This window comes from Zonotrichia albicollis, chromosome Z, assembly GCF_047830755.1.
Source record: "Zonotrichia albicollis isolate bZonAlb1 chromosome Z, bZonAlb1.hap1, whole genome shotgun sequence".
Classification (NCBI taxonomy): Eukaryota; Metazoa; Chordata; class Aves; order Passeriformes; family Passerellidae; genus Zonotrichia; species Zonotrichia albicollis.
In genome coordinates this window covers 2711514-2737818 of record NC_133860.1, presented here as the reverse complement: position 1 = coordinate 2737818, position 26305 = coordinate 2711514, and the positions used below count along the sequence as shown (strand labels likewise).

The 26305-nt window shown below is 41.7% G+C and overlaps 2 protein-coding genes across 6 annotated transcripts in view; one reads left to right on the top strand and one right to left on the bottom strand.

The window, feature by feature from the left end:
- Positions 1 to 218: 218 nt before the first annotated feature.
- On the bottom strand, positions 219 to 1912 carry LOC113459594 (uncharacterized). Its single transcript, XM_074533037.1, has 3 exons — positions 1704 to 1912; positions 556 to 1623; positions 219 to 358 (listed from the first exon to the last, which is right to left on the bottom strand). Exons 1-2 carry the CDS (start codon positions 1910 to 1912, stop codon positions 822 to 824), a joined length of 1011 nt encoding a protein of 336 aa, XP_074389138.1. The 3' UTR covers positions 219 to 358; positions 556 to 821.
- CEMIP2 (cell migration inducing hyaluronidase 2) overlaps positions 346 to 26305 on the top strand; it is a 51881-nt gene continuing 25921 nt past the window's right edge. For 2 of the 5 annotated variants that reach the window (XR_012578002.1, XM_014268921.3), the window contains exons 1-6: positions 1244 to 1384; positions 13604 to 13940; positions 18282 to 18422; positions 18968 to 19529; positions 22606 to 22775; positions 24016 to 24204. Coding sequence is in view for 4 of the 5 variants with exons in the window: in XM_014268921.3 (XP_014124396.1) it covers positions 13616 to 13940; positions 18282 to 18422; positions 18968 to 19529; positions 22606 to 22775; positions 24016 to 24204 (1387 nt within the window). In the remaining variant the exon portion in view is untranslated. Of the gene's footprint in view, positions 527 to 950; positions 1067 to 1243; positions 1385 to 3709; positions 11238 to 13603; positions 13941 to 18281; positions 18423 to 18967; positions 19530 to 22605; positions 22776 to 24015; positions 24205 to 26305 lie in introns of those variants that run through there. The other 3 variants (XM_026795079.2, XM_026795078.2, XM_005489639.4) reach the window with 3 other exon arrangements.

Here is a 26305-nt window from a genome sequence, read left to right as displayed (position 1 = left end):
GGCAGTGTTCATAGACATACAAGTGAGTTATCACTTTGACTTCATCTATTTGGAATATTCCCAAGGAAATAACTATGTTGGGAAATGCTTGTGTTTCCTGAAGCATTTCATTGACCCATCTGGAATCCGACCAGGGAATGCTTTTTTCTTTTTTTTTTTCTTCCACTGGCTCATCAGTAATGAGTGTGGCCCAACCTTGCAGCACGGAAATGGTGGGAGGTCCCAAACTTAAGAGAAGCCAGTTGTCAGATTTGCATCGAAGCTGACAGCCTGAGGTGCCCTGAGGCTTCACAGTCCTTCTTGAATGTCTATACCAATTGATGCTCTTTGCTGGGTAACAGTTTCAGGCAGGGGCTCCCTGAAATTCAGAACATTTTGGGTTTTAGTTTGATTTTACTTAAAAAATATTAGAACAAGAAACAAAATAGAAACAAAACAAAACAAAACAAAAAAGCAAATCAGAAAGCGGCATCAGGTTCTCCAGTCGGCTCTTTCCGCTGGTCAGACTGCCCGGACTACAACGGCCGTAAGTAACTCTGTTCAGCCAGCACGTACCGACAGCCGCCGCGTGTCTCTGCTCTCTGCTTCTGCCGCCTCTCATGCGCTCCGGGTGTCCCTCCATCCCTCCCCTCTGGAGACAGCACAGTGCCTCTTCCCCCGCTGTCGCCTTGCTCTCGTTCCTCGCGCACATTCCACACCGCCCAGGCAGCACCTGCGCGTTTATAACTGTGGAATTACTATTATTACAAGTATTATTATCATTATGATTAGTAGTAGTACTACTGCTGTTGTTACTATTACTTTAACACGGACATCGGTATCTAACGGTGCGTCCAGTATTTGAACTGAAAATCAGCACTTTTCCACTCTGCCGTAGAGGAGAGCCGTAGGTCAGGGCACGGATGCAAAGTGCCCCTCTGCCTCCTCTTGCCCGCCAGGCCCGGGTGCTGCAGGAGGCGGCGCCTGGGTGCCCCGGCAGCAGCGAGGCCGGAGGGATGCAGTCCCGCAGGAAGGAAGCGCCAGGCCCGGGCCGGGCAGTGCGGCGCCCGCGGAGCGCAGCGCGGAGGTGCGGCCGGGCCAGGCCGGGCGAGGGGCGGGCGGGCGGCGGGGGCGGCCCCGCTCCTCCCCCGGCGCGGGGGCGGCGGGAGCGCGGGAGGCGGGGCAGCAGCGGCGGGGCTCGGCCGCCTCCGCTCGGGGCCCGCGATCTGGGTCGCCCCGCGGGGCTTGCGGCCGCTGCCAATTGCGTAAGGGCGGCAGCCGAGGCGGGGAGCGGCGGGGTTGGCGAGCAGCCGGCGGCCTCCCGCCGTGTCCGGGGCGGGGAGCGCTATGCCGCCGCCCTGAGCGCGCCGCCGCCGCCCCGAGCGCGCCGCCGCGCCGGGCCCAGGTGAGAGCGCGCCCGGCCCGGCCGGGGCCAGCGCGGTGCCGGGCCGTGCCGGGCCGGCTGGGGCGTGGGCCGAGCCGCCGCGCCGGAGCGGCCGGGCTCCGCCGCACTGGCCTCTTTTGTTCCCGGGGCCGGCGAGAGGGGAGGGAAGGAGGGAGCAGAGGGAGGGAAGGAGGGAGCGGGGGCGGCAGCAGCTGCCGGCGGCGGGGCGGGGAGGGCCGGCGGCGGCGGGCGCGGCCGCCCTGAGGGGCCGCGCGGCCCCGGCAGGTGTGGGCCCCGCGGGGCCGCGGCAGGTGCGGCGGCGGGGCCGCGCTCACGGAACCGCGGCTTTGTTGGCGCGCCCGGTCCGGTGCTGCCGCGATCGCGGTGGAGAGCGACCGGGCTCGGGTCCGCATCGCGGCGTGACTGGCTGAGACTTGTCACAGGCATCGCCGAGAGCTTGGGCTGTCGTGGAATGCCGTCCTTGTGACTGATAACCAACAGCTGCTTCATTTGCCCAGAGGCACGGAAGAAGCAGTGGGAGCTGTACATCATCACAGCCCCTCTGAGAAAGGAGGGTGTGCAGCGATTAATGCACTGCATTTGTGCTACATCACAACTAGATGAGGGCTGTGTGCTGAAGATTGTGCCCTTGCTGGTACTGAAGTGTGCATTTAGTGATACAGTTTCCTTGAATGGGAAGAGATTTTATATGTTTGAGTGGTTCTAAAAGCAGAATAGCAGGCAAAGACAATGTGATGTGGAGGATAAAGTAGTACTTGGTGCTTTTTTGTGGCATTAGTCTGTTTTCATGAATCACAGAGAAAGATTTGCAGTGGCTTAGCTACTGATGTGAAATGGCCCATGGTAGCAGTAAGGGGAGGGAGGTTCATCTTTGTTCTTAGGAGTCTGCAGCTCTTTGAGATGCTTTGTCTACATGGATCTTGAACACTGCCTGCGCAAATGTGAAGTCTTTTGCCAGATCAAGTTTGTTGGGCCTGCTCCTCCTGCACTGTCTCTGCTAATAAAGCATTCAGCAGACTATGTCAGGGACTTGAGCTAGACAGGGATGCCAGAGAAATAAGTTACATGTAAAGCATGAGAAATACCCCCAAACACAAAGGGATTCAGGAAGAAGAAAGCAAGTGTGGAGGGGAAAAGGACAAAAACAAGGAGTCTTGTGGGGTCCATGCTAAGATGAGTGTCTTCTGGAGTTCAGTGTCTGGTCTCAGCAGGAGCTGTGGTGGTGTGTGCTGTTTTGAGATGGGGATATATGTTTTCCAGTGGCACACTGTGGGTTTTTTAATTACAGATATTAGAACATTTCTCCACGGTATTTTTGAGGAAAGTGGTGTTAAGGATTGGCTGAAGGCTTTTAGCCAGTTCGTCTGATTTGTTGCTAGTTGATAGAGACACTAACTAGTAGAAGATGATGGCCCCTGTGTGTAAAAACTATTGATTACCGAAGGGTCTATGAAATCCTCTGAACATTTCCTAGCTTTTACAGGTCCTGTGACTGGAAGTTGCCTTTTGGTGGTACAGTTCACTTTTCTTCCAAGTTCACAGACCAGGGGACCAAAAAAAAGTTGTTTTTACTTTAAGCGTGAATATGAAATTAGATAGAACACAACTTGTAGGGCTACTTTGGTTATTTTACAGCTTTTCTTTTTTTTTTTTTAGTTTGAGTTGATAAATATTGGAATAATTTGTAATTCAGTGGAAGTTAAGTAATGACAAGGGGCAGTGGGATAGGTGCTTTTCAGTCTTATTTAAATACTTCAAAACAACATTCTTACCACCAAGGCTGTGAAGAAATGTCTGCCTGCCTTGGGCAGTTGGACTAGAAATGTTATTTAATTATGGGTAACTTTAAATATAAAGGACAGTCATTAACTTCCTTTATTATATGTCCAGTGTGTTTCAGAAGTTTCATTAAACAGTTTTAGCAGACTGTTTTTGTATATTTTGAGGTAACTCCAGTTTCTTGCTGTGGAAGTCTTGTTTGCAGAAAATGAGCAGTGACTCAGTTTTGTTTATCTTACCTGTTGAATAGGACGGAGCTGTTTGTTTCTGTACCCCTGGGACGGCTCTGGCTACTCTCTGTGCTAGGATTGGAGCTCCATCTCCTCTTGATTCTGCCTTGTACTGGGGGAGCCGGGGAGGAGAGGGCCCCTGGTGCGCATTGTCTGCTGGAGGCTGATGCTGTAAGGGACACCTCTGCTCCTCTGCCCTGCAGCTGAAGGAGCTCCTTGGCTGACGGGCCACATTGTGCGTGACTTCGGGGAAAGCTGTCCCGCAGTATTTGTGAGGAACTGTTCTTTACCTTCTGTGTGCACGCACCAGTGATTTAAAAACTTCAGACAGAAGTTAGTGGGAAAATTGCCACCTAGTAAATCTTGCTTTCTGTATATTAAAAAATTAAATCATAGGAATATAATCTGAAGTGTATCAGTAGGGTTCATGCTTTGCATTAGTAAGGCTGTTCCATAGAATCACCTACAGTATGCATCAAAACGTGATTAAAGCCTGTGTTGTAAATTGCAGTTTCTTGTTTGGAGTCAAACTGTGATTAGACTTTATACATTCTCAGCTTATTTTTACCAAAAGGGTTTTCATTGTTGATTTAATTGAGATATTTTTGGCAAGACAAATGGGAATGAATTATTTGTAGTTGTGGATGAAATCCACAGAAATATTTCGTGGAATAGTAATACTGAGAAATTGGAAAAGAGTAGAAAAGTTGAGCAAAGATCTGAGGGAGAGAAGTGGTGTATTTGCCAATATGGAAAAAAAATACTGAAGGCATTAAACAATGCATACTTTAGAACTTGTAACTGATTTTATTGCTTTGTTGTGAAGTAGGTTAATGGGAGGGATGTGCTAGTAGCTTTTCTGTCTTCTTGGCACATGGGATTAAGAAGAACATGTAAAAAGGAGTAGTGCAATCATACAAGATGACTAGCTATACCTGGCAGGATGTTACAGTACTTGGCAGTAGGGTGTGGAGTTCTTCGAGTTTCCTAGAATGGAATTCACTGTAGGTAAGCCAAAACATGAGTGTAGCCACCAGCTCAGTAGAATGCATAACTAATGGTGGATTACTGGGTTTTGTTTTGATCTTTGAAGATTGAGATTTTGCTTTTTTGACATATCCCAGATATGCTGTTTGTGTTTTTTACAAAAGGAGAATTATAGCATGTTTTTTCTTTTACAAAATTCTACAAAGGCGTCATATTGCATAAGTTAAGTCATTGTTCCTTTTTCACCGGGTTCTCAACTCATGTAGTTCTGAGATTTCTGAGATACTTTAGAGCCATGGATTATTTTGCCATTCAGATACACAGTCAAGTTACTCTTCTTAGTTCATCAGTAGAAACTCTTTTCACAAGACTTTGTGCCCTCATGCCTTAGCTGGTATGTGCTGTGCCCTTCTGATACATTGCCACAATTCCTACAGCAAAATGAAAACTGTACTATATTTCAGCTACTGTGTATCAATCAGTGTGGCATATTGACGTAAGCGATCAGGTAAAGGTGTATTTTGTGTTGCTGATCTCAGCAGGCAGTTGCAGTGGCTGAGTTGAGGGGGATTTGGTCCTTAGAGGAGGAGAGGTGATTTTGGAAGAGTGGAGGTGAAAGACAGGTAAATGAGGTCTTAAAGTGTAGTAGAGGAATGACCACATCACATCAGAACAAGTGTCCATCCAGGCAATTACCCAGGGTCTGACAGTGGTGAGTAATAGTCATCTGGTGAAGCCACTGCATTATGATGCTACTGCTTCCAGCTTGTGTTTCAAGGACTTCCTAAACTCGGGACAGTGTTATTTATCCAATACTCCTCAACTGAATTATCTTCTGCAACCTTGTTGTTCCCTGAAGCTGTGTAAATGCTTGCTGTCCAAAGCATATAGTACTGAGACAGGTTCAAAGACTTCTGTGTCAGCTTTTTTTTTTCCTCCTGGGAAGAGGCATGAAATGTTTTTTGCATTTTACCAACTACTTCTGATTCTATGGACCTAGTGACATATAGCCTCTCTCTTAGTCATCCATCACCAGTATGAAGAGTCCTGTGGGGATTCAAAGAGTTTTTACTGGATGTGATTTGCAGCTCTTAATTATTCTTTAATGCAGACTCATTTAACTTGGCTTATACAAGGGCAAGACAAAAGAATGTGTGTGTGAGACTCCAACAATTCAGTTTTTCAAGCAGCATTTTTTTTTGTGGTTGATGCACAGTTAAAATCTGCTGAGGCAGTCCTTCAAGTATGCAGAATGAGGGGTGACATTTCGTTTACTGAAGCTTGAGTTGGGCTGAAGAAAAAATTCTAAGAACTTAACAGCTTTGCCAAAGAAAGAAATCCACATGCTGATATGGAAGAGAGTGAGTTATTATGCTGATTCTTGTTTTAAATACAACTTAAAGATGACAACCTTTGATGATTAAGCGATTATGTGAGTACACGCAGGAATACGCTTTGCATATGTCAGTTTACTGAAGCTAAATATCGAATCTGATTCTTTTCCCCACTGCATGTTATAGTCTGTACTTTCATATATGCTTATAATCTATTTATAGGAGCTTTTCTAATTTACTAATAGATATCTAATCTTACTGTCCTTCTCTTTGGAGTAGGGTTGTAGGCCCAGTGATTCAAGGTAGTGCCAGAACTCAACTTCACCTCTCTGAAGTGTAGTACCATTACATAAAAAGTTTTCTGCTTTGAAGTCCTAGGCTGTAGTTGTTAGATTGGGATTTGTGTTTTTCTAGAGACTGCAGGTATCTGTATACCGCTTCTTATTGTCCGTATGAGAAGTAGTTTAAATGCTTTTCCCTGATTTTTATTTAGATTTTTCCCTACCATTTTATTCAGGTTCCCTAAGGTGAGTGTGGCAAATCCATCATTTTCATGTGAAAGTTGTTGACTTAAGTGTAGCTATTTATTTACCTAGAAGTAGACTTGTACTCAGATGCATCACTGAGCTGAGGCCAAGCGCTCTGAACTAACCGTCGCAATGTCCCTGTGAGGCTGGCGACCACTTTTTTGCTCATGTTACAGGCTTGGGGCCCAAGTAATCTGTGACTCATGCAGCAAGCGAATGACAGATGGGTGACTAAAATGCAAGTTTCCACTCTTGATCTCTTACACAAATTATTAAACATTTCATTTCTGAAAGTGGAGTAGTAAAAATGATTCCATTCATTTTGCCTATGTTGGCACATGCCGTGTTTCCTAGTGTGCTCTTGGATGTGCTGTATTTAAGTTGTCGTTAATTCATTTGTTTCTACGTGCTTTCCTCCAGCAGAATATGCTATTTTTTAAACAGTGAGTGAAAAACAGAATAGACTTCCACCAATTTATAATTTACAAAGATAAACTGTGTCAAAAAGAAACAAAGGGCAGGAAAGTAGAACTCACTGGAAGTGTCAGATACTGTTTTAGAAACGCTGACTACAGTTTTCTGTGGCTGCTGGCTTGTGTTTCTTTGTTTCAATGGGCAAAATCTGAAGCCACTACAGTTCTGCTTGAGCAGACTGAAAATTGCAGTGTCTACTGGTCAATTCAGAATTCTTGAAAGCTTACCTACATGTTTAGTGTCTAGGAACTGGAAAAAACATGTCCCTTCAGTTTCTATGGTAAGATGCGTATCTGCAGCATTACAAAAATTCCCAGGTTTTGTACATGAACTTTCTGCAAGATCAGATACTTCATCTGCTGCATCAAATGCTCTGTAAGTGAAACAGATCAGTGCTATAGAGCCTGTTCACACAAACTGTAACTCAAGGACAAAAGCCCAGTTGTCTTTGGAGCAGGGAACCATTTTTGTTTTACAAATACCCTCTGGTCTTTGTCTCATCCTTAATGGTGATCTGCCAAACACCTGCACAAGAGGATAGCAATGAAATTCATGGCTCTCCTGTATGCTGTCAGCTGTGGACGTGGGAGTGGTTTTACTTGACCATAATTTCGTACTTATTCCCACAGACCAGTTCTATTCCAGAGTGTTTATTTACTTATTTCCCTTGGAATGCAATTTTTTCACCATCCTCTGCCCCTCACCTCATTGTCTTTATGAATCCATAGATAATAGCTTAATTGTTTTGCCTATCACTTAGACATATGTACTCCAACTTTCCCTACTTGTATATAAGTTTGAAATTTCTTCTGAACTGGAGAGAGGCTTGTGTTCTCCAAGATTTCATTAGACTAGCTGACAAAGGTTATTTCTATCTATAATCCTTCTCTTATACTGTAAATATAATGCATGGTTTCACTTCTTGGTTTCTTGATGCGTGGTACTGAAGTGGTTCTGTGATTCTGTACTTTGAAAGAATTGGTTTAAGAAATACAGACCTTGCAATTTTACCCATTTTCTACGTGCCAAGTAAATCATAAAGATTATTAATTGCTACACAGGAAATTCAGAGCTTATCTTCTAAGTTTTGTGACTTTTACCATTCTTATATTTCTGTTTCTTGCTGGTTTATGCTCTAATTTTCTTCTGAAAATGTGGAGCATGGGAGAAAACTTGTTGGAGGTATGCAGAAAACACATATGTGTGTAGATGTCAGTAAAGGTTCTAAAGATTTTCTTTGTAACTCAGTTGAGATTTTTCAGGCTGTTCTAAATACTGTGATTTCCAACAGTTTCTTGACTTAGCAGTGCATTTTACTGTGCATATATTCTTTCCAGTTTTGTACATGGGTGGAAAAGTAGGTTCCTTCCAATATGCTGTCTATTGTCTTAGTGAATAGGTGTAACTTCAGAATAAGGCAGAACGAGAAAATGTGAAACCAGGAAAGAAAGCATGTGGGCACCCTGTCTAGAATTGTTCTTACTGGTGAGGTGATTTCTTGACCTGAGGACTTCCAAGACACTTGAAATTTGCATTTCTTTTATGGTTGACCAGCTTGAAGGTCTACAAAGGTGTGCATGCCATGCTTTAGGAGCTTGCCTGACATCACATTCTGTTCAGTGATTGTTTTTACTTAGGAGCTTTTTAATACTGATTTCATGTCCCCTTTCCTTTTCATGGGTTTCTCACTGCGCTTTGGTTTTATACCAGACAAGTGCCTCTACCAGGAAAGCAGTAATAACTTTTGTGGTACAGAATCATTAGGTTGGAACAGACCTTCGAGATCATTAAGTCCAACCCATGCCCTGACACACCTCAGCTAAGCCATGGCACCAACTGCCACATCCAGTCTTTTTTTAAACACATCCAGCAATGGTGACTCCATCACCTCCATGGGCACACCATTCCAGTATTTTAACACTTTTTCTGTAAAAAGCTTTTTCTTATAACCAGCTTATATTTCCCTTGGTGCAGCTTAAGACTGTATCCTCTTGTTCTGTCAGTTGCTACCTGGAGAAAGAGACCAACGCCCACCTGACTGCAGCCACATTTCAGGAAGGTGTAGAGTGTGATAAGAGTGAGTCTCCTTTACAGTAGATAGAGATATCCTCTAGATAGAGAGCGAGTCTCCTTTTCTCCAGGCTGAACATCCCCAGCTCTCTCAGTCGTTCCTCACAGGGTTTGTGCTCCAGGCCCCTCACCAGCCTCGTTTCCCTCCTCTGGACGCGCTCAAGCGTCTCAAGGTCCTTCCCAAACTGAGGGGCCAGAACTGGACACAGCACCCAAGGTGCGCCCTCACCAGTGCCGAGTACAGGGGCAGAATGACCTCCCTGCTTCTGCTGGCCACACCATTCCTGACACAGGCCAGGATGCCATGGGCCTTCTTGGCCCCCAGGGCACCTGCTGGCTCGTGTTCAGCCGGCTGCTGACCAGCACCCCCAGGTCCCGTTCCTCCTGAGCACTGTCCAGCCACACTGTCCCCAGAATGTAGCATTGCAAGAAATTGTGGTACAAATGTAGGACCTGGCACTTGGACTTATTAAACTTCATTTTATTGGACTCTGCCCACCCATCCAATCATTCCAGGTGTCTCTATAGAGCGCTCCTACCTTCCAACAGATCGACACATGCTCTCAGCTTAATGTTTGCAAATTTACTACTGTGTTGCATGGGAAAATATTTTTTTGTGTATGTGTTTTCCTCCACCCTTTGCTCAGTCTTTTCCTGAGCAGTAATTGTATACTCTGAGACTAGACAGTGTGGTAATAGGTCAGCACTAGAGCTGGTGTAGTTTGATGGCCCAGATCAACAGAAGTGTGTAATGTTTTCTGGTTTCTTTTATTTCATTTTTAAGACCTATGATCCTTAAAGTGTGCTTAAAGAGAGGCATGAATTATGAGGTAAGCAACCATTCTGTACAACATTTTCAGATGGTGCAGGTGTGGGAGTTTATTAGCATGTTTGACATATTTTATTACACTTAGCATGTGACAACACAGAAGTGTAAAATATCTTGGGTTTTCCCCCACTTTTTGGGTGGTGTCATGTGACATTTTGAATTATCTGGTAAAATAAGCCAATTTCTTTCCAGGAAACCAGCCCCAAAATGAGTAATGGATAAGCACGCTGCTTGCTTCCGAGCACTCAGGCATGTCTCAGGAGGTTCATATGTTATGCCCTGGCTGTACAGTGTATATGTTTCCAGTTTCTGACCGTTTGGAACAATGTGGGCTTGTATGAGAGTGTGGTAGTGGCACAAGTTAGAAGTGGTGAAGGAATACTTGAGGAGACAGGAGATGTAGCAGCCTGTTCAGCGGCTCACTGCTGTCTGCAAGCTGGGTTTTGCTGTCCACATCTGCTTGCTCAGTTGCTCTGTTGACATATCCAGACTTGCAGGTAATCACTTGGAAGCTGTGCAAAATAAACCTTTTTTTTTTTTCCTAATTTAAGGTAATTTAAGCTGGCTTGGCTGATGTGAGCAGTATGAGAAGCAATTGTTTGCTTGCTCATGCTGTAGGAGGGGGTGCATGAGCAGAAATCTGGATTGTGTGGAGTTGCACTACTCTTGCAAAAGAGCGATATGCAAATAGTGCAGTCATCCAGCAGATGGGTGGCAATGAAATATCTGAGATACTCCAGATACATCATGGGCTGAAGCATCTGAGATCCTCCAGCTGAGTCTTTGCAGGGAAGCTTGCCTCTTACTGGTGGGCTTGAAGCACATGCTTAAGTGTGGCTCTGACTAAAAGCTCTGTTGAGTAATGGATTTAAAATCTTGCATAATACTTTGTTGAAAGCTGATGTGCAAAAAATTTGGGAGTAGTGAGAAAGCAGCATTTTTAAATGGCATGACAAATAACACATTTGTACAGATAGAGGTCTGTACAAATGTTAGCTAATTGGTTGTATGTGGTGTGAGAACTTAACTGTTATTGAAAGCACTCTGAAGCAAGCTGCAAAGTAAAATTTGTGGCACCATTCTCTGTACCACAGTACAACTGCAAAAGTGAGAGATGTTCTTGTCTGGGACTGGCCATCAGGAAGACATGCCCAGATCCTGAGTTCCTTTACGAGACCATGGCATAGGCACAGGTCAAAGGGAAACATAGGAAAATTCAGATGGCATAGGAATTTTCAGTGTGGTATTTAAATAGTTCAGCAGTTTGGGTATTTTGGCCTGCATTTCACTCTGTAAATGCATTTGCAGAGTAAAATTTGTGCTGTATTTGTGACACACAAACTGTATTTGTGCAGCCAAATAATTGCGTTATTCTCTGGTGCATAACTGGCCATACAGACAATTACTCTACTTGCTTTTGTGTGGTGCTCTCTGAAGTATTCCACAGAGTGGAAATAAACAAGCCAATGTTTTGCATCAGATTATCAGTCTGTCTTTCAAAAAAGCTAGTAGCTGCTCTACAAGATAGAAGACATCCTTTTTCAGCTAGAGAATTTCAAATAACTCATGAAGAGGGAAGGAAGCATTGCAATGGTTACTCCTGTTGTAATGGAAAACTGAATGGTGAGTTTAGAATGTACTGAGTATCTCCTTACTGGCTTAGTGTAATTATTTTTATTTAGTAATGGTTAAGACAGCAATTCTACCATCTTCTTCCCACCCATCCTTGGGGTGACCCATGTTTTCACTTGAGTGGGACAGTTGAAAACCTTCTACAATTGCCAAAGTGAGGGCTGCTAACAAAGCAGAATGCACTGTACAACACAAAATATGTTTGAAATATGACACGAGTGTTTCCAATGGCTGCTGTAATTAATGTTTTTTTGTTTGGTTTTTTTTTTGTTATTTCTTTAGAGGTCTGGCAGTACTTTAGGAGAGCTTGGTGGGAAGAATTGTGGGAAAATTATTTTGTAAAACTGTTTCAATTCTTGCATAGCCAATCTGGATTCAGTTGCTATAGCTGAGTGGTTTAAAAACTTTTTAACTGTTGATATTACACTATAATGAACACTGTAATAATTTTGTCAGTGTCACAGAAAAATGTCCTAACTGAAAAATTAGTCAAGTTTTAGAGTTGGGGTTTCAAACCGTAAAAAAAAAGAAAATCTCAATGCTGGATCAGATTTCTTAAAATGCTTAATTAAGAAGCTAATCCAACATTTGTTTATCTAGATATAAATACTGCCTTTGAACTAGCAGAAAAGCTCCATCTCTACCTAGCTTTTAAACCACATCTAAAACACAGAGATTACTTTCATTTCTGAGAGGTGATAAATTGAGTAAAAGCATATGAGGGTAAAGCAAACTGTTCCACAGTGCACATAACTGGTTGGGCAGTTAAGTGTGAGAACAGAGGATTTGGTTTGTCAAAGAACAGAAAGGAGAATGCTGAAAATCAATTTGTTATAAGGAACAGGTGGAAGAAGCATTTCTGGAGGACTTGGAATAATTTTTGCACTCTGGGATAGCTACTCCAGTTAATGTTTCTGTGCCTTCATTGTCATTGTGCCTACATCTGGAGATGCATTGTCTCCCATGAAAGGGTAATCCAGCCTGTTCTATAGTAACAGCTCTTTTTCCTGGAAACAGTGAACTATCAGATTTTGCAGCATGTGGAACAAAAGGCTCCTTTGCTGCGTCTCAGCATAAGATTACAGTTGTCACATTTCTCCTTCATCAGCGTGCCTGACACTTCAGAGTATGGCTCAGACTTCCCTTTGTTAATGGAACAGAAAGAGGATCTTTATACTCTTCCATAATTAGTAGTTTTTATTTTTCCTACACTTTGCTGTTTAATGCACATGACCTATGCCTAAATCCCCTTCAGGATTTAGTTTCAAAAGTTAGGTTTCAGTTAACTGAAACTTGAACATCCTTCTCAAAAGTTTCATCTATAAGAAGTGTTAATCATAATGAAGATTTAAAAAAATTATGCCAGCTTTGTGAATACTCTGTGCAACACTGTTGACTGGAAAACCAGAGAAAACAATCAAATGCAGGTTTGTCTCTTAAACTAGAGCTGTGAGTTAGAGCTACTGCTGAGGATGGGCCAGGCAGGGATGGCACTGGTATGCTTTCTTCTTGGTATGCTTCAGAAGAAAGATGGACAATACTAGTAACTGAAATAAGAGCAGCACTCACTTCTGGGCAATAGGTGCAGAGATCTGGAGCAGGCATGTTGCTTCCAGGCTTTGTGTCCAGGTATGTCAGCAGAAAAAAATCACAAGGTTTCCTGAATAAGATGTAGGTGACTTATAGAACAATTCCTGATGTACCTTTACTGTCAATTGAATCTTGCTGTGAGTAAATCAAGAGTTTTCTGGCTCTATGCACCTCAGCTTATTAAAAATGTTGATTAAGTTGCATCAGCATGACTAGAAATAAAAAAAGTATTTGGTATTTTAATATAAACAGCTTTTAGAGCTTCCAGTGTAGAAGGCAGGCTTATCTTTTTAAACTTCTTTTCAGTAAGGGAAAGTGAGGAGTTTGTTCAGCTTCTGTGTACAGAAAAAATACATTTAGACATTCTTTGCATAACTGTGGGAAAGCAGGGGTTGCTAGCTTTCTCATTGTTAATCTGATTTCTTAATCTCACAATACAAGTTAACTGTGAAAATACTCAGTGAAAAATACCCACTGGAACTATGAAGAAATGGTCTGTGTTCCCACAAATACTGGGTTCCCACACCACATTCTTTTGAATTCGTGTTGAAGACACATAAGTTGTTCCATGCGCTTATACCATGGCAAGTGACCAGTAGCGACTGAAACACAGATACTTTGTAAATATTCACAGCTCCAGTGGCTGTTCTTGACACAGGTGGCTTAAATTCACCTTTTGCTGTTGTTTCTTTTTTTATTTTCTGCATTTTGATCTGCATTCTGAAAGCCTGTCTCTTTATTTTTCCCCCTCTGTGTGTGTGTTCCAGTGACTTTATAACATGCGAGGCACTGATACCAGGGGGAGCTCCCCTGCATTCCTCCGTCCTCAGAACGGGAGCAGTCACAGGTCTTCGGGGTACGTCCCGGGGAGAATTGCCCCTCTCCGTCCCCCGCCGCCTTCGCAGAGCCATGCTGCAGCAGAATTTACCTCGGCCAGACAGGAAGCCCAGACAAGACTCCCGTCCTTGCCAGTGGAGCAGCACCGCCGACAGGCAGAAGCCAACAGACACAAAAATACTCTTATTTGTTCTGCCGTTTCTAGCCTTTCACTTTTTGTTGCACTGGGGATTTTTTTGGGAATAGCTTCAAAGTATGCTCCAGATGGTAAGTTCATTAAGAAAATCATCTTAGAAGTTATGCTACTTGTGAACATAACCCAATAATTTAGCGTCAGGATTATTGTTGAAAGATAATAGGACACTGACTGTGATTTTAAGATCAGAGGAGGCAGAGACTGGGGGCAAAGATCAGCTCCTTTTTTGTTATCAGTGTTGTTTTTATTACATATGCTTTAATTTACTTACATGAAACAGAAAGGCATAGCAGTAAATAAAGATTATGTGTGAGGGGAGAAAGAGGCATGAATGTTTTATAAGCATAGTTATTTTGATCTGCAGAAGCTGTCTCATCTGTTCATGAATTGTAGACAAAACTGAATCCTGTCTGTTTCAGCAGTAACTAAGGAAGACAGTAAAAAAGTGTTAAAGTCAAATAATTTAAAAGTCTTTGAGAACCTGTGCTAATAGTATGTGTTTGTTTTGTTTGTTTGCAAATTGGGCAGGGAGCTTTTTTCATATATTAGTCCTGATTTTTTGTTTTCAGCTCATCTTAGAAAACGGGCTACTCTTTTGGAATTTGGAGAATCTCTGAAATGTGTCAGTGGTTTTAAGGCATCAATAGGTCATGTGACCACAAAGTGTACATCCCTCTATTCAATTACTCCTAGCAGATGGTATGAGGTGTAGTTGCTAAATATTGGTAGTACAGTTTGGAGTGTGGGTTGTTTTGGTGACTTTGTTTGGAAGTCAGAAGCTTTCTAGAAGCTAAACAAGATTTTGAATTGAAACTGTTGGCTACTGTAATAACAGACTTCACAGTGGCTTTTGACATAGTAATCAAAAAGATGCTGTTTCCAAAGTCAGTGCAACAAAGGCTGAACAAATCAGATAACCAACTGAAGGTCTCAGATGACAGTACAAAATAAATGTACATATCCAACAGAAATGCTCTTTGTGGTGGCTTGCTGAGTTACCTCCTTGGGTGAAGTTGCTGAACTTTCCTAATAAATTATGAAGGAAAATAACAAAACCTTAGGGACTAGTAAGTGGAGGATCATTCCTCTGTTATGATACATACTGCTGGTAATGGGTACATATGCAGTAAGTACTTTCCTTGCAGACAGATTCCAGAGGAGACTGGAGAGTGACTTACCAGTTAACACTCTGAAGTACTTTGGAGTGCAGCCAGGCTCTTCTTGGTGCTGTCAGGCTCTTCTTGGTGCTGTTGTGCAGTAAGACAAGAGTTAATAAGAAGCTCCACCTTAATATGAGGAAGAATTTTACTGTGTGGATGACCGTGCGCTGGAGCACATTGCCCAGAGAGGCTGTGGAGTATCACTGGAGCTACTCCACAACTGTCTGAACATGATTCCGTGCAATGTGCTGTGGAATGACCCTGCTTAAGCTGGGAGGCTGGACCAGATGACCCACTGTGGTCCGTTCCAGCCCTATTTATTCTGTGATACTGTGAAACGCTGACATGAGAGAAACTCCTACAGGGACTAAGGAAAGCCTGGCTGTAATCTTGCAGTATGGATGTCACAGAAACTCCCCAAAAGTTCCCCAGCAGGTTGAAATGTTAATGTGCATAAACGTAATAACTCTGACCCAAGCACGTGTGGTACTGCAGTGATCAACACCAGTTCCCCTTAGGTGTGTTACCTTCAGGACTAGTTGGAAATCCATATTGTCAGAACCTTTAATGGCTGTTTAAAAGGCGGTGGAAGGAATGTGGCACTTTGTAGTAAATGCATGTAAATTCTAAACCTCCACTGTACTTTCCCCGAAGGGAGGATGCGGCTTGTCAGCATTTCTGTTCTTGCTTATCAGCTGGTTTCTGTTTCCGCCATGCCTCTGTATTCCTGACTTATCTAAGGAGTCCTGAACACTGGAATCAATGGAAATGCAATTTCCTTCCCCATTTCCCCAGGCCTCTGATGCAAGGTTAAGCTGGGGAGACAGGGAAAAGTTCTTCACTCTTCCAGGTCTCAGCTGGACCTTGCCTAGAGTAAACAGGATCCTCAGAAAATGTAGCTGCCAAAGTCTTATTAACTTCTGCTGAGCATAATATAACACTCAAAGTTTTTCCCAGAGGCCTTAAGAGTTCTAGACATGGTGTTTAAACAAGTAGAAAGTAACTATTTAGTTGTATCTTGAGAACTGTTCCCTGGTTGTCTTTTTCTCCTGTCAAATTTCTCTCCATGAAAGGTTCTAGCATTGGACCTTTTTTTTTGGTCAGGATGCTTTCTTGTGGGGGAGGGGGGGTGGTGAACTTTTCCTCCACTACTTGCAGAAATTCTACTTTGCCCCTCAGCTCCAATAGAAGCTACTAAACCTGAAGGAATGCTGACCCATTTTTACAGAAATGTTTTGAAGCAGAGGCTTGACTTGAAAAATTTTCAACATGAGTGCCTAAATTTGGCAAGGTCATCGCTACCTAACAGTTTCTGGTCTGTGCTTCTGTTTTTATTTAACTTTAAAGGCAGTAACTGTTATCTGTAAAATCTACTTCATAATTTCGGAGATAACATATGGTGAAGTTCTAAATATTTGATGTTTTCATGTGGCCCACCAGAACTGCTAAGGGAGAATTTCAAAATACTTTTGCTAAACATCTGATCTACTTGCCAAAAAGTTGACACACTGTGCCCCAAAAGCATGTTTACTTTACAAGAGTGCCTGGTTCTGATTCTGATAGCTTTCTTGCTGGATTGTAATGTGCAATAGATTTTAAAATATTTTCTTTTTTTTAGGCACTGTTTTATACATCTTCTTTCTGATTCAGCAGGAAAATATATGTTCACTAGATCTTTTCTTCTGTGAATCACACTAAGCAGAAGTCATCAGGTTGCTGACTCATGGTTTCCTCACACTGCCCTTTGCTACCAGCCAGGAAATAAGTGTTTCTTCACAGGGCTTGTGTGTGTGTTGTCTGGGGAAAAGGGATTAGGAACTCTGCATGAGTCAGGCAATAGACTTGCCTTTATCTGGTGAATGCTCAGCAGTCTTGCTGATTGCAGCTCTCCTGGCTTTTCAGTTTTCCTTCATGTTGAATTACATTTTCAAAAAGCTGTCTTCATAGGATCCTCCCAAAAGGTTTTATTTTGTTTTTATTTTCATAATTCTACTTGTCTGCCTTCTGCCATTTCTGCAGTTTGCTAATTTTTCCCCACTGGTAGTCAAATCTTGGTTTATGTGGCTTTCCTGAGTTGGGAGGGATTTGTAATGCGGACAGTTAATACCAAAGGAAAAACATTTTTCTTAGCAAAACTAAGGCTGGCTTGTATTAAACTTGTGGATAGGTTTTGGTTTCTTTAGTTATTGGAAGGATGGACTATTTCTGGTAGCTTTTTGCCTCTGAAGTAGCACTTCAGAAGTGTGGGTGTATTTCCTCAGAAGACAGGATGTGAAAAGGCTATTTTGGCTGTTAACCTCAGTTGGCCTGCTAACATCTTTATTTTGGCAACTTTTTTATTGTCTTTTGCACAGGAAAAATATATTTAAATTTTTTAATTTTCATTTTTAATTTTGATAAAATAATCCAAGGAATCTACTTTCCAGTTTTTGTAGTGTGTCTATGCTTCCATATTACTCAGATGCTTAATTTGTTAAAGAGGTCTGTGGTATAAATACTGCATTGCTGTAACTTTGTCTGAAATCATACAGGCCTGTCACTTCTTGCTGTTGTCTCTTCTTTCCTACCCTTGTAGCTCAGTTTATAGCCTGTGTAGTGCCGTGGCTTTCAGCAAGGACTGTGTGTGTCTTTGCTCTTGTTTGTAGCCTGATATTTAAGCTGACTTCCTAAGGGCTACAAATGTTTAAGTTAGATGCAAATGTCTCATGTCCCGGGAAACTGCTCTAGCTAGTTAGGTTTTATACTAAATATCTTCAGGGAGTCTTGTCCCTCCTGTAAACTTCCACTGAGAGAATGATTTGAATGCTTAAAAGTAAGAAGGGATCAGCCTTTCTGACAGGGTTGAGACCTTGAGGAGGTGGGGTGTTTAGATGCTTTATAACCATGTTAGCCTAGTTAGCTGGCCTAAGGCTTTCACTGCTTAGTGATTGCTCTCTGACTGCATTCTGCTTATCTCTTCTTATCTACCACAGGTGACCTAGCAAATAAGAGAAAAATCAGATGGGGTTCCAAAGTATCTGTGGTCAATGCTAGTTTAATTCAGTAGAGAATGCTTTCCTACTCCTGATACTTTGGCTGTTTTTCAGGTGTCTTTTTGGCTATTCAAATGCAATGACTGCAGTGTCAAAACCATAGAAGGATGTGGGAGTCCTTTGTGGGTGACTGACCCTTTCTTATTTCTGTTCATCCTAATGTTGCCTTGATTGATGTGATGATGTTTGTTTTTTAAAATGCTTTCACATTGTATTGCAGAGAATTGTCCTGATCAGAATCCTCGCCTTAAAAACTGGAGCCCTGGAAAAGATCCTGAAAAACAAGTTATTATCAAAAAAGGGGATTTGTTTCGTCTGAACTCAGATGCTACAGTACACTCTATAGTTATACAAGATGGAGGTATGAAATAGCGAGATGAACACCTTGCTTCAGTGTCCTTCATGTTTTTTACTTCTGTGATTGCACAAAAAATATGTTGAAAGTTTTATCTTGTGGCTTATTGACCAATTCCCAAGCTTTTTGCACTTTTTGGCCTGCTGCCAGGTTGGGTATATCACTCAAAAGACGAATTCTCTATGATGATGCTCTAGTATCTTTTCAGGGTAGCATTGATGTAGTTTTCTGTGCCATATAGGAAACCAAGGTTGTTTAGTAGCCTGTGCAGTACTCAATCTGTTTGTCCTCCAATGGTAACTGTTGTATATTAGTATTCCTACCAAACAGACAGAAAAGATTAGGAATAAACCAGCAAATGCTTAGAAAGATGAATCACAATTGGTAGCAGTTACTTTCTCACATACTCTTAAATAAATGTAAGAGCATAACAACTTAATTCATGGGTGTGAAAATAAATCTAATTTTTCTGTTGTTCTTTCTGCAAAATGTGGTTAATTGAGTCTCTCTGAATTTTGCTTTGATGTACAGAAATATTTTTTTTCCTTTAGGTTTACTTGTTTTTGGTGATGATAAAGAAGGTTCTAAAAATATTACCTTGAGAACTCGATTTATCCTGATAAAGGATGGTGGAATGCTTCATGTTGGAGCAGAGAAATGCCGCTATAAATCCAAAGCAACTATTATTTTGTATGGGAAGTCAAACGAAGGTGCTGATGTGCCAGAATTTGGCAAAAAGTTTATTGGCGTGGGCCCTGAAGGAACACTGGAGTTGCACGGGCACCAGAAGGTATCATGGACTCTTCTGTCAAAGACTATATATTTCTCAGGGCTGGCCTATGGTCATTATACATTTAAAAAGAATTTTTCCCGAGGACTAAATGTTAGAGTGATCGATCAGGATACAGCGGAGGTTTTGGAAGTGCTGAAGTTTGATACTCATGAATTTGCAGAGGAAAGCTTAAAGCTCCAGAACTTGCTGAAAAATGGGCATCCTGGTCGCATTATTGCTATTGCTGTAGGAGATTCAGCTGCTAAAAATCTTTTGGAGGAAACCAGAGTGACTGTTCAGAATCTTCTGGGAAGTAGGTTTGTCAGAGGATTAAGTTACAGGTAAGTAATTTGTTTTCCCCTTTGTGTTGATTAAAGATGACACACAGATTCTGCTGTGGGGGATTTGTTAAACTTTGATAGTTCATAAAGTTTTCAGAGAGTTCTTGGTGTTGTACATAGAGCTACGGTAATAGCATTCAGTTAGCAGTACAGTGCAGAAACTGGTGTCTGTGTGACATACTTTTTTACTTACTCAAAATTACTTGCTTTCACTGTTCTTTATAGAAATTAAACTAAGACATAGATAGGTAAGAGTTGCTAGGTGAAGCTTTTAATTGTATGACATTGGAAGAGCAATGAGTGCAACTAAAGGATCTCTAAGGTTCCTTCCAACCCAAACTGTTATTTCTAAGGAATATTAATCCCAGTTGTCAACATCTTATTCATACTCCTGCACTGTTGAAATAAAAGTATGTTACTTCTCCATAGAGTTCTCACAGTAGCTGACCTGTCCAATTATTTTATGATTGAAGTGCAGTTACAAGGTATTTCTATGTCTTTTGACCATTCCTTTCAATTGGCCAGGATTTGGATGGTGAGACAGTAGAAAAAGTATAACAGGAGTTATTAAAGCAAGAAACTTACACTGCTCCTCATTGCTCTTCATTTTGTTGTTGCAAACGGCTTTTTGCAGTGCATGTTCTGAATTTGGCTTTGTGCCACAGAGGGTTGTCCACTCTGCTCTGGGCAGCACAAAGCAATGTGCCCTCATGGCCAGGAAGGTCCTGGCTAGTATCAGCAATAGTGTGGCCAGCAGGGCCATGGCAGTGCTGTACTGGGCACTGGTGAAGCCACCCCTTGAGTCCTGTGTCCAGTTCTGGGCCCCTTACTACAATAAAGACTGATGTGCTGGAGTGTGTCCAGAGAAGGGCAATGGAGCTGGGGAAGAGTCTAGAGTGTAGTAAGTCATATGAAGGGCTGCTGAGGGAGCTGAGAATGTTTAGCCTGAACTGAAGGAGGTTCAGAGGGACCTTATTGCTCTCTACAAGCCTGGTGGGAGTCAGCATCTTCTAGGCAGCCAGTGACAGAACAAGAGGATGTAACCTACATCAGGAGAGTTTTACAGTTTAACATAGGAGGAATTTCTTAAGGGAACGGGTTATTAGGCATTGGAACAGACTGTCCAGGGAGATGGTGGAGTCATCATCCCTGGAAGTGTTCAGGAAATGACTGGATGTGGTACTTGGTACCATGGTCTAGTTGACAAGGTGGCCATCAGTCAAAGGCTGGACCTGATGATCTTAGAGGTATTTTCCAGCCTAATGAATCTGTGATTCTGAGTTAACAATACAAGTGCAAAGTATACCCAGTGTGTTGTTGTTCTATTGGGATGGTGTTGTATAACCTCTTATTGTCCAGTGTTTTCCAGGAAATTGGTCATTGGTTTTTCCATTCTATTCTTATCCCTTGCTATCCCCTGACATCTGGATTCCAGTTAGTTTCCTCCCTGTGCTTTGGCAGAGGCGTGTCAGTCAGGATGGCATGTTCTGACCTCAGTTCCCGTCAGGATTACATTTTTGTCACTGGCTGTGTAAGCGCAGGGGTGTGGAATGGAATGCTCTTGCCTCTGAAGCAGTTTGGCCAAAAGTGCCAGGACCTGGATGTTCTATAGTAGAATACCAGTGCCAGCCCAGCGTGTCCTGAGAGGTGTATGTTTCTGGGATTTGTCTCTGCCCATGACCTCTACATAGTTTGTCTGAAATGAGGGGCTGCGTCATGTAATTGGGAAAAAGCAGCCTTTTTTGCCTTTCTTCTGAACTGATCCTTGTCTGCTTTCCTTAGTCGGTAAAAGCTCTGTAAGCACATGAAACTGTTTTGTTCTGCAGTGGAAGATAGGCAAGAAGCTGTCCCTGATGGGTTGTTCAGGAAAAGCAGGTCATTTTGTTAAACCTCTAATGGTAGTGAAAAAGATACCAGCATGGGGGTGAATACTCCTTTACAGCCCTCTCCCCTTCTACTTCTTCCTGCAACACGTAGAATGCAAAGTATGCATCAAAAAACTTTATTTTAAATGTCGGTGTGTGAAATATTCAGCTTGTTTGCTGCTGCAACTAAAAAGCTGGCCCAGTATGTACTGCTGTAAACATGTATGTATATGTATTTCTGTGAGCATGTTAATGCTAAAGTATTGATTGGCTTTTTGATTCCAATCAACAAAAACATCAAGAAGGGTTAAAATAAAGGCAACTGGATTGAAGGTGGGTTTAATATCTGCCTTTTAATTAATCATTACAAACTGACTGCAGTCCAGCTAGCTGACACTGTTTTCGCTTGGGGTGAATGATTCAACTTTAATGATGCAAAATTGTCTGGCTTTTTTATAGATGATCTCTACTGCTTCCTTTGCACACATGGTTATGGCATTACAGAGCAGTAAAGGACAGAAAAATAAACTTGTTTTTTTGAACTTGGTGGCAGCTATCTGTGGTGTGTGGTTTGCTTTCAATTTCCAAACACTCACACATGAGTGGTATATTGTATGAAAGTTGTGTAACAGCATGCGCTTCCTTTTCTGGGTCTGAGCACCCTGAAAGATTCAAAAGCTGTTGCCTGTCCGGCATGGGGGTGAGCACCAGTGGCTGTGGTGGTGCTGGCTGTGTCCATCCCTCCTGGCCAGAGGAACCTGTGATCCTCTGGAGTCCTGACTGCTCCTTTGGGGTGTTGCTGGCAGATGGCAGGAACATTGGCACAGACTCCTGCTCCTCCTGGGCTCTGCTAAAGTTGTTTGGAAGTAGGATCCTGTGTGACTTTTGTCACACATCTCTAGCAATTTGCTTTTGGAAAAATGTGTATCTTGTTGAATGTTTTACAAGAAATGTATATGGAAGCTCTCTCCAGTAAGAGCTCTTGTCTGCCAATTTGTGTGTAGGACTCCCAGCTATTTTAAACTTTTTTTTTTTCACTGCTATTATGTCTGGCCATTTCCTTCTACATTTTGAAGTTACATTTTAAAATTAATTTGGCAGAGCAAGCAAAAGGTTTTTTTTTATGACTTCTGTGCTCCTTGCCTTTCCTGATTTTGTAAAGAATTTTTAAAGGGCCATTGTATTTAAACATTTACTTTTGATTTTCACAGGCAAGCCTGGGCTTTAGTTGGTGTCATAGGTGGTGGAAATTCTTCCTGTAATGAATCAGTGAGAAACTATGAAAACCACAGCACTGGTGGGAAAGCTCTTGCTGAGAGAGAGTTTTTCACAGTGGATGGTCAGAAGTTCGTTGTGAGAGCTTACAGCGAATGGAATGATGGTAGGAAAGTGTTTTGTGAAATTCTACATGTGAGGTAAAAAGAAAAAATACTTCATATGCTGTTTTTTCACTGAAACTTCTGGTTGTAATTTAAATTTTTGAATGCTCCTATAAGTAGTTTTTTCTTGCTAAGGATGAAATAGGAGGATACAGCTCTTCAGTACTACCTATTTCTCACTCTGTTTGTATACAATATGTGAGCAGCATAATATCAAGTCTTAAATTCAAGTATATTTAGATGAAGATAGGAGTCTAATAAGTTTTGACACTTTTAAAATTTATTTTCATAATCTGGCAGATCATGTAGATTTTAAGCTTCTGAGATGTTGATTATGGTACAAAAAAAAAAAAAAGAAAAACACAACCCAAACTTTAGAAGCCAAAAGAAAGTCTTTATTCTTGTTACGATTTTTGGTTGCTCTTAGAGTGCTGAACTTTAGGCAGTTGTTCAGGTACAAAGTTGAATCTGTGGTATAAAAAGCTAGAAGACCTACCACTTGCTTGCTTTTATCCTTTTTTTTTTTTTTTAAATTTAAAATATCTTAGATCTGAGTTTTTATGGGTAATAATCCCTGTCTGTTTTCCTCAAAAAATTTTTATGGTAGTTATAAATTTATTTGTTAGGCAGTTGAGCTATTTGGTACTACTCCTTTAGTGTTCTTGATAGCCCCATGAAAATGTAAAGACATATTTAAAAAAAAAATCTACCAAAATACGTCTTTTACTTACTGGTGCTGTAGAGTTAGATTCAAGAGTTAGCAAAAGTGGCTGAACTTATGCAAATTCATCATGAGCCAGTGAAATTTTACGTGTGTGCTACTTAGTCTGCCAAACTGTTCTATTAGTTGTACTTAAAAAAGAAAGTCCTGTACTTTGTTTTCCATGTCCTTGATTACATCTGTACAGTTTAAAACGGCAAAAAAATGTCACTTGGAACAAGCAGAGGTAGCTGGACCTACAAATTATTGCCATAAGATACTAGGGTTTTTTGAAGAAAAAAAAATCATAGTTTATTCCAGTCACCATTAGTTTCTGTGTTTTCCCTTTGTTTTGTTTGAGATCCAATAAGTAAGCAGGCTGTAAAGACATCTCACACTGGCATGTTTGAGGGCAGAGCAGTACTTTAGAGGGCTTTGGGGCCTGCAAAATCTCTTATATATTTTGTTAGTATCTTCTTGGGAATTGTTTAATATAAAGGTGAGTATAATCTTTGTTTCCTTTTCTTTTATTTTTTAACTAGGTGTCCCAATATCAGGCTTCCAGGTGGAAGCGGTGGGTGGAGTAATACTGAACCTTCTGGATGATGTTAGTAGTTGGGAGCCTGGAGACAAGATTGTGGTTGCGAGCACAGACTATTCAATGTATCAGACAGAGGAGTTCACCCTCCTTCCCTGCACGGAGTGCACCAAGCATCAGGTTAAAGTCAAAGGTATGAGAGCAGTCACCACCTGAGGGTCTGTGTGAAGTATGTATTTGCTGCTGGACAGGCTCTTGCAGTGTCAGCAGTGAAGAGCAGCCTTTTCTCGAATCGCTGTATGGCTTTGTTACCACATACATGGATGTGTAATTCTCCTTGTTATAAAATGGCTCTGTATGTCAGGTCTGCCTCACAGCTCACCATGCTAACTTTTCTTTCACATTTCTTCCCAGGCTTATTGAATACCTTATTTTTTTTGCCAGTAGGGTTAGACTTGTTTTCCTTCCTTGGCTCCTTTCTGTCTTTTCACATGCTTGAATAGCTGTTGTGGTCATTTCTTGTTTCTCTTGCCTATAGTGTCATTCTCATCTTTTGAACTGGTATCATTATAATTTTTTTCTGTTGTTACTAAAAAAGTAGAAATGAAAACAGGAAGGAAAAAAGAAAATTGCAATCTTTGAACCTGTACCTTTTTTTTTTTTCTCTCCTTTCCCTCAGTCTCCTTTTTACTACCTCCCCAACAAAATGGTTATAAAATAAGTGGCCCTTCCAAGATTCTGCTCTCACAGGATATCCCTGAGTAGTTGCAATCTGTTTTTCCTTTGGGTGTGATGCACAAGTAAATGGTCTTGCATGTTGTTGACCATTTCCTTTTTATTATCTGAGTCATTCTGCTTGACATCACAAGAGCCTCCCATGGGACTGGGTTGCCAGCTATGCTGGCGTTTGTGTTTTCCTTCTGCTGCTCCACACCTGCTCCATGGTACCACCCTCCCCCCTGGTGTCTCCAGCTTCTGTTCTGGAGCTTCCCTTCTCACTCCTGGTGGGCTGCAGCATCAGTCCTTAGCACAAACTAACAAGTGTTGTTCTGCAGTGTTAGTTTGCAGCAGCTCATGAGTGCTGTTTTCAGTCTGGTTTTGTCCCATTAATTTCTGCACAGTGCAACTTCCTCTTCTTCAAAGTGCTCTTCATCATACTGGGTGGGAAGTTCTCTGTCAACACCCTCAGATTTCCCTGTACATCTCTGCCTTAAGGATCTGCCAGTCTGGCTGTCCTGCTGGTGGAGAAATTTGCTTCTCTCACATTTGTTAGCACAGGTCGTGTATGTTGTACTACACTGAGTAATCTCAAGTGTGAGGAAAGCATATCTGCGTTCACGTGATTGCACCATCAGAGAATACCAGTTTGAGTGAAGCTGCAGAGCTAACTTAGTGCTATTGAATATGATATTTCCAGGGCATTGTTCTTAAGTGTCATGTGGTATGTTTTATTGGGCACAGTGTTTTAAAGAGCAAACTTAGCTGTAAGGTTGCAGTATGAAGTTTAAGAAGCTTCTTGTCACTACTGAGTAGTGTGTGTGTGGACTCTATTTCATCTTGGAAATCATGTGCTGTGAAAAAACAGCTGCTTTTGAAGGTTAAAAAAAATCACATTTTCACAAGTTGCAGTGTAAAACACAAAATCTTGGCTTTTTTTTTTTTTTTGAAAGTAAATCCTAACTAAAAGGATATTAAAGGAGTTGAACTTAAAGTCAGCTTTCCCACTTGGGGTTCTTTGCCACCCTCAATGTAGTTTTCTTTGTCATAGTAATGTATACAGTTCTAAAAAATCCACATTCCACCCTACATATTTGTTCCGCAAAGAATGAATTTTCTCTGTAATGGTAAACTTGACATGCTGATGAACGCATAATCCTTTGAAATTATTTCTTGTGTTTTTTTATTAGGTTTTTTTGCTGGTTTTACCTTTCTGTATTAGGGAAACCAAAAAGTTGTAGGAGCCCTGGTTGCTCTTTCTGCACTTGATTTCTTGAATTTCTAGTCAAATATAGGGAAAAACAATAGGCAAGCCTTTAGGGAGAGGAGCGCAGTCCCATTTAAGAGGTGTCTCTTGTCTTTTTAAATCCTCAGAAGCAGATATAGTGTTGGTGTCACTCTTAGTTCTGCTTCATGTTGTGGTAGGTTTTTTTTAAGGAGGGATAGTGATAATATGTGTTCAGGGTATCAATAAATGCATAAATGCATTTTTTAAGGTTTACAGAACCAGATAATTTTCTTACTTTCAATGAGAAATTGATTGGGTTTTTGAAGACAGATGTAAAACCAGACTGTCT